The 13,905-nt window shown below is 37.1% G+C and overlaps 1 protein-coding gene across 1 annotated transcript; it reads left to right on the top strand.

The window, feature by feature from the left end:
* The first annotated feature begins 2,631 nt into the window (after positions 1 to 2,631).
* bmp15 (bone morphogenetic protein 15) lies at positions 2,632 to 6,819 on the top strand. The gene is made up of 2 exons (XM_003457724.5): positions 2,632 to 3,126; positions 5,071 to 6,819. Exons 1-2 carry the CDS (start codon positions 2,769 to 2,771, stop codon positions 6,060 to 6,062), a joined length of 1,350 nt encoding a protein of 449 aa, XP_003457772.1. The 5' UTR covers positions 2,632 to 2,768; the 3' UTR covers positions 6,063 to 6,819.
* Positions 6,820 to 13,905: the final 7,086 nt, after the last annotated feature.

A 13,905-nucleotide genomic window follows, 5' to 3' on the forward strand; every position in this document is an offset into this window, starting at 1 on the left:
TGAAAAATCATTTAAGATTTTTTTTATTGTTGTTGATTTATTGTTGACAGAAAAACTGAAAAAGTTTTTCTGTCTGTCTAAAATCAATCTGACTGACGTAATTGGGCCATTAATTCCGTAATGTATAAAATCACTCTTATGTCTTCATTATTTAATCAAACAAGATAGATTTTTAATCAAAAGAGAGCTAGACTTTAGACATTGCACTTCAAAAATATTTTTATTGAAAGTAAAATAAAGATGTAAATTAAATTGCATGCCAGCAGGTCCATGCCCTATAAATTATGTTGAATGCTTTCTATGGACTTGTGTCTATCTTTTGAATTACTGCTGATGTTGTGAAGCTGACATGTTTTTGTGAATACCTCATCCACAAGATTCAACTCAAAACCAAACTTTCTAATTATAAAACAAAAGTGTTTCACCTTCCAATTACAATTTTACTTTACCTCCTAAAACTTTAGAGTACACTGTCTTTAAATGTATTTTAATGACATTTTTATTGCAAATGCATTCTAGTTAATTGTATAAAAAAAAGAAACTCTATAGATTTAGTATAAAGTAAATGAAGCTAATGAGGCATGACTTAGCCAGTATAGTTGATCGCTCTGTTAATCTACTGGTAACATAAAAAAAAAACAATATTTTTGACAATCCTAAAATTTGTATTCTGTATTATTTCTTTGTAGTGTTTTCTTTTTAGGCACTGTGATTATTTCAACAGATGACCTTGGCAGATGTCCAACTCAGACAACAATAGGTACATGTAATGGTCCAGACAATTGTTCTAAAGCAAAAGTGAAACACTAAGAGGACTTGTCTGTTGTTGAAACAAATGAGGGCAGTACTGTCTGTTATGTGTATTTACTGTATAGCTAAGAGGACGAAACAAACAGGCTTAAACTTAAAACTTGAAGAACTTTTTCTTGGATACTTACCATGTTTCTGTGAATAACTGTCTGAAAACTGCAAAATGAAAAAAAGCATTTTTCATGTGTCAAAATTCAGGTTAGACATACTATCTTGCTGGTAATTATTTCATTTAGCTTCCAGAATTGCTGAGTAGACTGTAGTAATTTACCAGAAATGTGAAAGTAAAAAGCTTTTTATACAGAAAAATTATACTAAACAGCTAGTGAAAAACTGAACCAAACAGTGGAAAAAAAAAATCAGTAACATGAAGTTCAGAGAATGTGGATAAATCTGTATGTGCATGGGCACGGGAACACTTCCAGAAATCAAAATGTGAAATTCTTTCGGAAAACATGGATGCCACATCCTCTGGACAAGAGGAGAGGGACCTCCTCTTGAGAAAAGGTACATTTTCTCAGTTTAAACATTTGCTATATTTTCTGTGTTCTGTTGTAAAAAAAAAAAAAAAAAAAAAAAATGTCTTCATGAACTTTTACAATGGGCACTGTAATTGTACATCTGGAAAAGAACTTAAAAAAATATTTTTGAAAATATAGACACACCTATAGGTCTGGCATCTTGTAAAAACTGATAAAAAAAAATTTCTAATAACTTGAAATGTGTCATTTTAAAATACATTGAAAAGAAAATCACATACACAAATGACTGCTGAGTAGAGCAGGAATACTGATATCAAATATAGCAATCTGTATCACAACAGATCATAAACAGTCTAGTGGTTTTACTGGTTTGCTTTTGATTACATTATAAAATGAAAACATCTAACTTCACATACTAGTTATTTGCTTCTTTCACCCATTAAGGAGGATTTTTTATTTTCATGCACCTTCTAGACACAATTTTGCTAAGTGGGTCATTTCACAGTATACATATAGAAGCAGTACTTTTGTACTTCTAATTATTTTTATGTCCCATCCACAATAAAAACAAAAACAAACTTTCTGTCACATCTTGGCTTAAAAGATTGAAAGGTTGAAGGAACTAGATCCTAGTTGGCAACTAGTCACATTGGCCTGCAGCCTTAATGCTTCTGAAATAAATATAGTCAAACTTATTTATGTGAATTAAAAGTGAAAACTGAGTGACAGGAGGAGGCTGCAAGTGAGGTGGTTATTTTCAAAGGAAATTGTTGTGGTAACAGTACAAAAATACTATTGAACAATAACATTAGGAGACTCTAGATTAAAATAATCAAAAACACATGTCTATTTAAATATTTTGTATTTTAGTGATTGTGCTGGGTTTATTTAAATTCCTTTCAATGCATAATGTCTGTTTTTGTATTTGCGATTTATGTAAGAAAATAATATTTAGATTCAGGTTAAACCATTTAGGATTGCTCTCTCCTGTTGCACATTTGAAAAGCAATTAAAACACTTAATTTTGTTTTTGCTTGTTTATTTAATTGCTTCCCACCACACCGGTCAGCCCTGACAGTGCCATCGATGCCAACGATTAAACATGATCAGCATAAAGTTAATGATGAATGATGGGATGGAGACTAATGTGAGGTAGCTGTGGGTCCCAAATCAAATTCTGATTGGAGTCCTTTAACACATTTGGCTGACTCTGAATGTGAATATTTTTAAATTGTGCTATAAAAATCATAAAAGGATCTCGTCGCATCATTTTCACGCACACTCACGTGGCTTCCTTTCACGTACGTCCGAAGGTTTAATTGGGGTCACCGCCAATTTCAGGAAGTTGATTGTAATGCCCAAAATGGCGAGCGAGCAGGTGAGCCTGTAAATGACGCCTTTAGGCCGCGCGGACGATGTTTGCCAACTCTAGCCTCGTTGGTGGAGCTCGCTAGCGCCAGAGGTTTTATATCCAACATGAGGGCGACCCGTGCCAAACGCAGCTTAGGCTTCCTGCGTGTCTGCGCCCTGTCCTGCTTTATCTTCCTGCTCTGTTCCACCTGCGGTGGGCAGAACATGGCCTCTCATCAGCCCGCGCTGAGGCGCAGTCGTCGGAATCACCAAAGCGCGAAGCACAGGGGAGCGCACCGCCATCACCACAGGCCGCTGACCGACGAGCAGAAAGCGGACCAGAACCTGCAGTTCATGCTCAGTTTGTACCACAGCGCAGCCGAACCGGACGGCAGGCCCAAACATCCCCGGAAGTTCGGCTCCAACACGGTGCGCCTGCTGAGGCCCACGGCGTCATCGGTGCACTACCTGCCCGCGTCTGGAGGTGAAGAATAGCGGATTAATCTTGTTAAAAGTATCAAACTAATGGCTGGAGAGGTTTTTATGTGGCCGCAGATTTAAAAAATTCAATGATTAGTTTCATACAGTGACTAAATTTAAATAAAGAAAAGAAATGATGGCAAATAAACTGCCCTTCAGTTAATTGGCCTGTTGATTTTTACCTCTGTCTCTGGCCAATCGGAGCTCAGATGATGTGTAGTCCTCATGTACTTATTTTAGCACCAGCCTCCCCATGATATTTGTTAAAGTGTAGTTCGTGTTTCTGTGTGACTGAAGAAACATTTTGATATATTCTTCAGTATTGTGGTAATCATGTCCGACTGTCCAGTGACCTCACAGGAAGCAGTTAAAGCACAGCAAAGCTACCTTTGGCAGACATCGACCATGTAAAACTAAAACTAGTCAGATAACTTACTCGGATAACTGAAGAGGTTTGTTGGGGAAATATTAATAAAAAAAAATATACCATTAATACAAAACAGCCAAATGCCATACAAAGTGTAGTATCCACAGATGCAGCAGTAAGTAAATAAGACTGCCCACTTTTCATGCAGTGCATCTGTTGTGAGTCCCATGTGTCTGTGTGGGTTCTCCCCACTTACTCCAGCTTTCTCCCACAGTCCAAACACAGGCATAGTGTCAGGTTAACTGTTGAATCTAAATATGAGCAGTTGTCTATGTGTTAGGCTATGAAAGCTTGGTGATCAGTCCAGGGTGAACCCTGCTTCTCAACCTATGACAGGTAAACAACAATATGGACTTATACCAACCAGAAATTTAAAAGGAAAACATTGATTAGATTTTTGTGTAAATTGTTAAATAGGTGTTAGGTCACCAGTGAGTGTAGGGCCTGAAAAGTGAAGCTGCTACAAAAGAGCCTTAAATCTTCCTAGTAGCCAGCGGGGGCTGCAAAAAAGAAGTTTGACTGAACAGAATTGTCACTACATCCATGTTTATTATAAAGTAGAGTTAATTGGGTCCAATGATTTTGGGGGGGTCACACATTTTTCTGGATGTGATCACATGACTAGAACAGACAAATATAAAGAGATTTCAGTGATTTTATTTTTTTATTTTTTTTGGCCTGTCCCGTTTGGCTCTTTTGCCATCAGAATTATTGTCTAAAGGCGAAGAAAGATGCCCAACGGATTTACTTTACCAAATGGACCATCCCAGCCTTGCTGTAATGGTCTATTTGATTCACCTTTTATTGTTTATTTTATTTTATTTTCACTTGCTAAATACGGGACAGACTTGACTGGGGAAAAGAAAGGGGAGAAAGAAAGAGGGAAAGAAAAACAGCAGGGAAGAGGAACGGTGATAAAGGACAAAAAACAACAAAATAAGTAGACAAAAAATTACATATCAATCACCTGGATCACCTGTTGAGAAAGAAGAGAAAACAAGCAGAAAAAGGAGCAATAAACAACATCATCACGATGATCTATGGGAATATAACAGTAAAAACTAAATATTAAACATTATTGTGCAGCACGTAAGATTGACAGCGCACAGTGTGCTTTGAGGTAGGAGCCAAAAAGGGTGTGGTGTGGTGTTTTGTGTGTGTGTGTGTGTGTGTGTGTGTGTGTGTGAGCACCCGTGTGTACACCTGTGAGAATGAGCGCGCTTGTATTTAAAAGGTTCCTTCATGTAATGATCTGCTAGAGGGTGTGGGGGGAGGGATATTTAAGCTGTTTCACCAGCTGGAACATCTTCAGGACACATTTAAGTACATTTTGTAAAAATCTCTTTAAGAACTTGTAGCATTTAAGTTTGAGTTTCAAGTTCACATTGTTTTGTACTGCACAACAGCTTTTACATATATTAATGTTGGCTCTGCTTTGCTCAAAGGACTTGGAGGAGTCAGTGAGGGACAGATACGATTGATGCTGATTTATTGACTTTCTCTCCTCCTCCTTTTCTTCAGACCACTGCTACACCTTCACGGTGCAGTACAACCTTGACACTCTCCCCTCAGAGCAACTGGTGAGAGCTTCTTTTGTTCACCTTCGCTCTTCTCCGCCTTCTTCTTCCTCCACAAACTTGAGCACTGCCCAGGCCGTCCAGCCGCCCCGCTGCAGGGCTCAGATCACCGCGCTGGGTGCAGAGAGTCTGGTCACCTTGGAGCCCCACGAGCAGTGGACGGAGACAGACATCACCGCACACGTCCTGCGTGGGAAAGATCGAGGCCGGGGGAGGCACTTGACCCTCACTGCCCAGTACTGGTGCACAGAACCTGAGCTGGCTGAAGAGAGCAGCGGCCTCTTGCGGTGGTGGAGGATTCTTTCTCAAGGGAGGACACGCTGGAGCGGTGAACCTCACCTCGAAGTTCCCTCTCTTCTTCTGTACCTGGAGGAGGAGAGGGAGGTGAAGGACTGGATGGGAGAACTGCTTGGCACAGAAGGGGAAGGCATCATGAGGCAAATTGGGCAGTGGCATCCTTCACTTCACCGCCGCCGTCGCTCCAAAGACTCTTCAGAGCCTCAGGATCCTTCGCTGGACGCACTAAAGAATGCCCCCACTTCCTCTTCATCCTTCTCCACCCCCACCTCATCCTTGATAGTCTCTGATATCCCCAGCTACAAACACAAAACCAGCACACCCAAAAACCGCTGCAAGCTCCACTCTTTCCGCCTGTCTTTTGACGAACTCGGCTGGGGCCACTACTTTATCGCCCCGCCCGTCTACAACCCTCGGTTCTGCCAGGGCGACTGCCCGAGGGTGCTCCACTATGGCTACCATTCCCCCAACCATGCCATAATCCAGACGCTCATCAATGACCTTGGCGTCGGGGACGTCCCTCCTCCGTCCTGCGTGCCCTACAAATACATGCCCATGAGCGTGCTGGTCGTGCACAAGAAGAAGGTGGAGTACAGGGAGCTGGACGACATGGTGGCAGAGTCCTGCACGTGTCGCTAAAGACTTGGAGGAGCACACCTGAGAGATTTGAATATGCTTATCTCTGAGGGGGAAGAAAAAGAGACTAAAACGGAATTTCTGATGGGACACTGTTTTGAGCTTCAGCTTGGCAGCTAACCACTGTTGTGGTTTCCGTGTGGTTTCATGGTCCCTGTTGAAGCACTTTAAAAGGTGGATGCTGAATGTGAATGCAGGATCTGCAGACAGAAGAAAGCCCTTACTTTCCAGTGTGGAATAACTGTACTGTAAACCCTCTGCGGCTAAAAGCACTTTGTAGGTGAATATACTGCTGATGAAATTATAGATCACTAAAAAGCAGGTTGGGTCACCCTGAATGATTATTATCCCAAACTTCCCAAAAATATAACAAATGTACAAATACATAAACTAACTTTGGGTAAACACTGGTCTACATATAAGATTTAAACAGAACAAATTTAAAATCTCAGTATTCAACCTTAATCCACATGACTTTTTCTTCCTCTGTGTGTCTGTCTGTGTGTTGTTCTTTGTGTAAATCTGATCTGTTTCACAGCATTAAAAAAAAAAAAAATCTGGATAATGTGACGGCACAAAAAAAAAAAGGTAAATAAAAAAAATTTTAATGGACAAGGGGGTTGACCATGTTGGATATAACTGTAGAGGCGTTGTGATGTTACGTTCTTGATGTTGAGTGTGAAAGAAAACCAAGTGTTGTATTGGAAAAGTGTCATTTTATATAAGCGAAAATGAATAATAAAGTAAAATGCATATTTTGTAAAGTGTTATTTATTGCTGGTTTTGGTGTTTTTAAAAAAAATCAATTTCTTCGAAGTTGTTACTTAACAACTTAAACTTTTAAAAAGTTCAAAAGACCTACAAACCTGCAAAGACAAGTGGATTTGATCATTTTGTTCTTTACAGTAAATACTGCTAGCAGATGATTAGGTTATTTCAGCATTAGAAGCTTTAAAAAATAAAATAAAATATAAAACGTAAAAAAATAAAAACCTAGTGTTGTTCTTTCCAAAAGCTCTGAAAACAGACCCCTGGAGCTGAAAGCTAACTGTTAGTATTAATGCTTCCTTACAAAACTGCTTAAAACCTTAAACTGCTGCTGCTCCTATTTTTAAAAATGTGCTTTTAGCTGTTGAAGTGCATTAACCCACTGAGTCCAACAGATGGAGCGGTTTTCTTTTTTCTCCCAAATGCATGAAGTTTACAGGAACGGGCAGAAATTCTGACATGATTCTTTATGCTTGTATTGCCCACAGTAAAGTTAACAAACATATCTCTATAAATATGCACACAACACATAAGCAGGGGTGTAAGCAGGTTTAATTCTATTGGCTTTGCGTGCAGCGATCTTTGGGGCCTTCAGGTTAAGTTTTCCTTGACTTCACTCCAAGGGAATTCCTCTGAGGAAGGTTTTGAAATTTACATCGAGACAAGAAGGTCAGCCAATCACAGCATGCCCTGTACTGCACATACAGATCACCTCATGACACAGAATTGAGGACATTTGAGATCTATTTTCTTCATTGTTGGCATTTAGTGCTCATTCTCACATCATTTATATTCGACTTATTTTTCTTTGTTACTTGTAATGTCTATGACTGAACTACAAAGACTACAATTGTATTAATAAACTCTCTATTAATGCCAACAAAAAGTGTGAAACCAAAATTTAGACCTTATCATAGTTGTCCAAATAACACCCAAAAGTTCACTTTATATTTCCACATCAATGACCAGTTCTTTAAACACCGTCTTGGCCTGAAAGCATCCACTCATGGATGTAAATGACCTTTAATGTGGGTTTAAAGATCAGCAGAGGTCACATTCATAGCAAGCACACTAGACAAGGGCTCAAACTCAGTTTTACTAAGAGTCACAATCGGAAGATCACATCAAGAGGAAAACACATGTAGCCCATTAGCCTGCTTTAATGAATTAAAAATATATCCAGGATAATGATGCTCAGTTTTAAATATTTTAATATGTTTTAATTTGCACCATTTGTTCATTTAGTGTGAGGAGAAAAAACATGCTCATGAAAAGTTAAATAATCAACCTTTTTTTCTAGATATTTATTAACGTTGAAGGCCTTTCGAGAGTGCCAGATAACACAATAAAACTGCTATAAATTCGAAGTCTTGGTACCTGATATAAATCTTATTTGATATTTTAATGCCTCGGATCATGACCTTGTTTCAAGTCCTCTTCCCAGAAAGGAGTTCAGCCTGATTAGCCCCTGTATATTGAAAATTGTTATATATAATTGTTTCATATTACTTTTGTTACCAGTAAAGCAGAACAACTGGGATTAGAGGAGAAAAATGTCAATAAAGGCCTCCTTCATTGGCTGTGATCCGTGTTTTTGCTATTGAATCAAATTAAAAGGAGCCTTCTTTGGTAATAAATCTTTTAGCAGCCTTATAGCTTTAAAAATATTAACAGTAAAAAAGTTTCAATTTAGTTTTGGCGGAAGTCACTGGAGCTTTGGCAGTAAAATAAATCTATCCCCTCTTTAAATTCACTGTTTCCCCCTGTGACTTTACTGTTTACAGATATGGAGTTTATAAGGTGATTCTTGAGCTTTTTAGAGGTAAATTCATCCACACCGGTCACAAGAGAGGATGAGGTGACAGGTAGTGTTAAGATTAAAACTTTATTTTTAAATTTAGGTTTATGGACTACAAGCTTTTATAACTGTAGAATGAAGTCAAATTCAAATGTGAAATATGATTATTATCATCATTATTACTACGACTATTACATGTATCTAGACTTTACAATTCTTCTATAATAAGATTTCCATGACATATTTCCATACAAAAGCCATGTACTGTATATAATAATATAATATTATGTATATATGTATAAATCTAATCCTAAACAGGCCATCGGTGAGGTGATGGATTTTAAGAAGGAGCAATAATTTTATTTTAAACATCCTGTTAAGTGCACACAAACATTTCTGTTCGTCCGTGTCTGTTTGAGCAAATGTTTTGTAAGTGGGTCACAGAAAAGCCTTCATCACTGTTTACCGACACTCACACACCCACCTCAACGTGGATATTTATGTAGGTTGAGTGACGCACACACCACACACACAAATCTGGTACAATGTGACCCCTTTTAGAAAAAAACTCTCATTTTATTGTATTTTATGTTGTTCTCATGCCTGTTATTTTGTTTCTTATAATTTGTTTTGGAAGATAAGACATAAAATAAACTTTCCTAAACTGTGCAGCAGTTTCACTGTACAGTTTCCAAACACGCACATACATTTAGATCAAGTAGATTTAGCTCTTCCTGCAGTCCTTTAGGCTGACGAGCGCTGCACCTTTACCCCGTGTATTACACACGGACTCTCGTGCAGAGGGTGTTTCTTTTTGAACAACTGAAATTTTTACTTCTTTCAGAATCAGAATACTTTATTAATCCCTAAGGAGGTTCAGTATCACTTTAATAATAATATCTTCATGTGCCACTGACTCTTTGTCACATTCAGAATTTTCCATCTTTTTAAACTTAGTGTCACTTCCAGGAGTTTTAGAAGAAAACAATGCATCTCTGAACCTTGTTATTATAACCGTGTTATTGTATGTAATGAGTATTATTGACAGTAAAATTATTCACTTCCTCACATCTAACTTGATAACTATGAATTCCTCTAACGGGTGGGTGAATGTACAGAAAATTAAGGTCAGCTATGTTTTCATATATTTTTTTATTAAACAAAATATTTGTTGACAGAGAAATCATTTAAGTAGTTAAATAATTTAATTTACACCCTCATGAGTGTTTTAAAGCCATAAATAAGAAAATAGAAATGTAAAAAAATAGTTTTTTTATTTTAAAAAAGAAAACAAAACAAAAGTGTGACTGCTGGGTTAAAACTTGTCACTTAAAAGGCAGAAAATTATTTAATCTGTAGCAGTAAGCAGTGATACTTCAATCACCAAATGTAATTAAATTTAAATGTAATTTAATCAAAATATTCAGGCAGTAGTAATGATCAGATTTCTTCATTATTGCATTGTTGTAATTTAGACACGTGTACACACTGTCTTTCAATCACTAACAATCAATCAAAATTCACTTATAAAATATAGAATAATTTAACTTATTTATATGTTATTTATTTATTTGCATGGATTTATTAAAAATACACACACACACACACACACAGACCCTGTGTGTGTGTAAAGAAAGATTAGTGCTGGTGGGATTGAAAAAGAAAAAACTCTGTAAAACATTATGTGACACATTAGCAAACAAAAATTATAAATATTTAAGAAGATTTTAAAACATTATATTAAAATGCAAACAAATACAACAACAACAATAATAATTCACTAATAAAAATAGATATAATAATAGTAATTATTATTATTATTAGTAGTAGTAGTAGTAGTAGTATTATCATCATTATATATTTTAAATATTTTAGAAAAATAGAAACATATTTCCACACTCTATGGCTCTGCACTGTTCAGCAGTTCTGGACACAAGTAACTAGCAAGGTTATTATCGTTAACGAAAGTGAAAAAACATTTTCGTTAACGGAAATAAAAATAAAAACAAAAAAAGGAAAACTAACTAAAACTGTAATGAGTGTTCACAAAACTAACTAAAATTAACTGAATTTATAGCAAAAATGCGTTTAGTTTTCGTTGATGTGTGCGTGTCATACAATAGTCAAGGGTGAAAAAGAAGTTTAGTTTCCAGGTTTTTTTCTTGCTGTGTCTCATTATGCCAGCAGGTGGCAGTACGTTAGTCCAGTCGTCTGTGTTGCTGCTCCGTCCACGCGCAGAATCACGTCAGGAAAAGTCTGGAGAAAGCGCCAGAGTCCAATTTGGGATTACTCTGAATATGACTGTGTTTTGGATAAAGCAAGTGTCTTGTAGTGGAACGAGACAAATTATGAGGGACATTTCTAAAAGGAAAAAAATCCCACAAACCTTAAAGTGCACTTGAAAAGCTCACACAAGAAGGCTAACCTAGCTTACCTTGAGAAGGTAAGGGAGCACGCCCAACCCTCATCCCCAGAAACAGAAGCTAACCCCAGGCAAGGCAGCGTGATGCATCCCGAGACAACAGGACTGGGATATCTACATAACTGTGTGAGTCAATTGCCTTAACACCCGGTGCTGCAAGAGTTAATAGTCTCATTGCGGCCAAGATATACATTTTATAGTTGCCTGGTATCAGTGGTTGTTCATCTGCCTTTATTTATTTATTTAAAGAACCCATAGGTGGGAATGTGAGTTGTCTGTCTCTGCGTGTTAGCCCTGCGACAGACAGGCGACCTGTCCAGGGTGCAGGGTATGGTAGCTGGAATAGCAACATACCCAAGGATAAGCAGAAGAGAATGACTGATATGATGAAACTGGGATTTTGTTACACTTTATTGCAAACACAACTAAAACTATAACTGAAACTAATCAAAACTAAACTGAAACTAAGGATTTTCAAAAAAATAAAAACTAAACTAAACTAGCAAACAATTGGTAAAAACTAATTAAAACTAATATAAAATTGAAAATCTGAAGTCAAAACGAAATAAAAATAAAAACTAATGAAAATTGCAAAACTATTAAAACCCTGGTAACTAGATCCCTTTCCACCATGACTGGCTGTCTCATCCCATTATCACCATGTCTCTATCTGATAGGAGACACCACAACAATTATTAATGATGTCCAAAATCCCAAACAGTTACTCACAGCATTAACTGTTGCCAAGAAGATAATCCCTGTGAACTTGAAAATAAAGACCACCATCATTCTGACACTGGAAAAACTTACTAGAGCATAGTCCACTGGAAAACAACTTTTATACATTCTGGAGGATCTTCATTTATATTATAATTAGTATGTTCAGTTTATGTATCATGTTTACTGTCTTTGTTTTGTTCTTTCTTTTTCTTTTCTTCTTCTTCTCCCTTTTTTGTACTGTCCTTTCTCCTCATGCAATCTAATTCTTGTATATAATCCAACAAATCCACCCTGGTAGAATGAAAATTGCTCCTCTTTTCCTTTATATGTCCAGTGTATGTCTAGATGCGCTCGTCTCTCGCAAATAATTTATTGACTTGTTTAGCTAATGACTCAGTAAATGTAATGAATGGGGCCCTGTATTTTTATTATTATTTCTTTATTTATTGATGATAATGTCAGTCTTTATTGATTTCATTATCATTTACTTACACAAACACAAACACACATGATCACGCATGTTCACCCACCAACCCACAGTACTGCTTTTTTTTCCATTAATGTACTTTTACTATGTATCTTGTACATAGTAACAGTACATATATTATACATTTTGAATCTCATTTGTGAATATAGTGTTATTTAATACAAACCATCATGGTTACATAAAATAAAATACAGGGAGAATTGTAAAATGTAGGGCATGTGTAATTTATTTACACTCATGTCTATAGTTGTTATTTTGCCCGAGGACCTGCAGCGTTGGTCTGTTACTGAAATATTTTATGACTCACTGACGGGAAATATTCATTTTTACAGGGCCTCCCTGTGAACTACTTTGGGGGATTTAGTGTGTGTGTGCAGTTTTGTCCTTCTCATCTTAACCTCCTTTGACAGATGTTGCACACTTTTGAAACACACGCACGAAGACATTCACCGTGATTCCCATAAACACTGCGCACACACACATACAGAGAACAAATAAACCTGTAAAGCCCAAAAAGGCTTTGAGGTAAAGTTAATGAGTTGTTGTATGTGTGTTTGTGAGTGCGGTAGGGATGAAGTGTGTCAGCAAGGTAGTCATATTGTGTGTTTACTGTGTGTCCTGTGTTCTTACATTGTACATAAAATTGGTGACACACCACACACTCACAGCAACAACATGAGAGAACGGTCTGTACTTGTTAGCTCTTTCACCTCCTATCAGACTTCTACAGGGCGGAGAACCAAATTACAGCTAATCATAACAGACCTGCTTATCAAGGTGTGCTAATAAACTGTAGAGGCAAATCTAAAGGTATCAAATAAAATACTAAAATTTCACTCAAAAAATCCCAAGTGCACACTTAAAATGCTCCAATAGGCACCGGCAGCATAATAACTGCAAATCGAGGGGGGGGTTCTTCATTCTTTTATAATAGCCTCCATACAGTTATTTTCAAGGAGTAAATTAGCTACAAAGTCTAAAAACTTGGCTGTAAATATGTTTATTTTATTGCTGAAGCTGGAAATTTTAACAGGACTGACTCGCTCAGGGAAGATCTGACATGCTTCGGCTTCACTTTTAAGTTCTCCGCTTGGTTAAGGTCAAAGATGTGAAGTGGACACAAAGTGTCTGAGAGAACTTTAGCTCAGCGCCATATTTTATTTTTAGCTTTCTATGAACAAATAAAGCTTCTTTTTTTTAGTTACAACTATAATCGTTATAGTTTCTGACTTCACTGACTAATTTTTTTTTGCTTAAACTAAATGCTCATCAGTCTTTCTTTTAAGTTAGGGCTTGTTGCTCTTGAACTAAAACTTTGATGTTGTTTGTTTGTTGTGAAATTAAATGTCAGGGCATCACTGCAGTCAGCAGGATTTGTCATTTTGATGTTTTAAATGCTAGTGCCAAATGTCACGAATATCCCTCAATAACTTAAAACGTGTTTCTCTCTGTCTGTGCAGTTTTTGCACTCTGGTCAAATCAGCGAGGCTCATTGAATGAATCTGAACATAGAAACACATTTAGAAATGAAATTTACAGATAGTCTAAATACAAACAAGAACTATCTGTCTGGATTTGTGCCACCGAATCTCTAATCAATACACCAATTGTAGACGGTGTGCCACGTCAGACAAACAAAACACGAGAGTCA

This window comes from Oreochromis niloticus, linkage group LG3 (genome assembly GCF_001858045.2).
Source record: "Oreochromis niloticus isolate F11D_XX linkage group LG3, O_niloticus_UMD_NMBU, whole genome shotgun sequence".
Lineage (NCBI taxonomy): Eukaryota > Metazoa > Chordata > Actinopteri > Cichliformes > Cichlidae > Oreochromis > Oreochromis niloticus.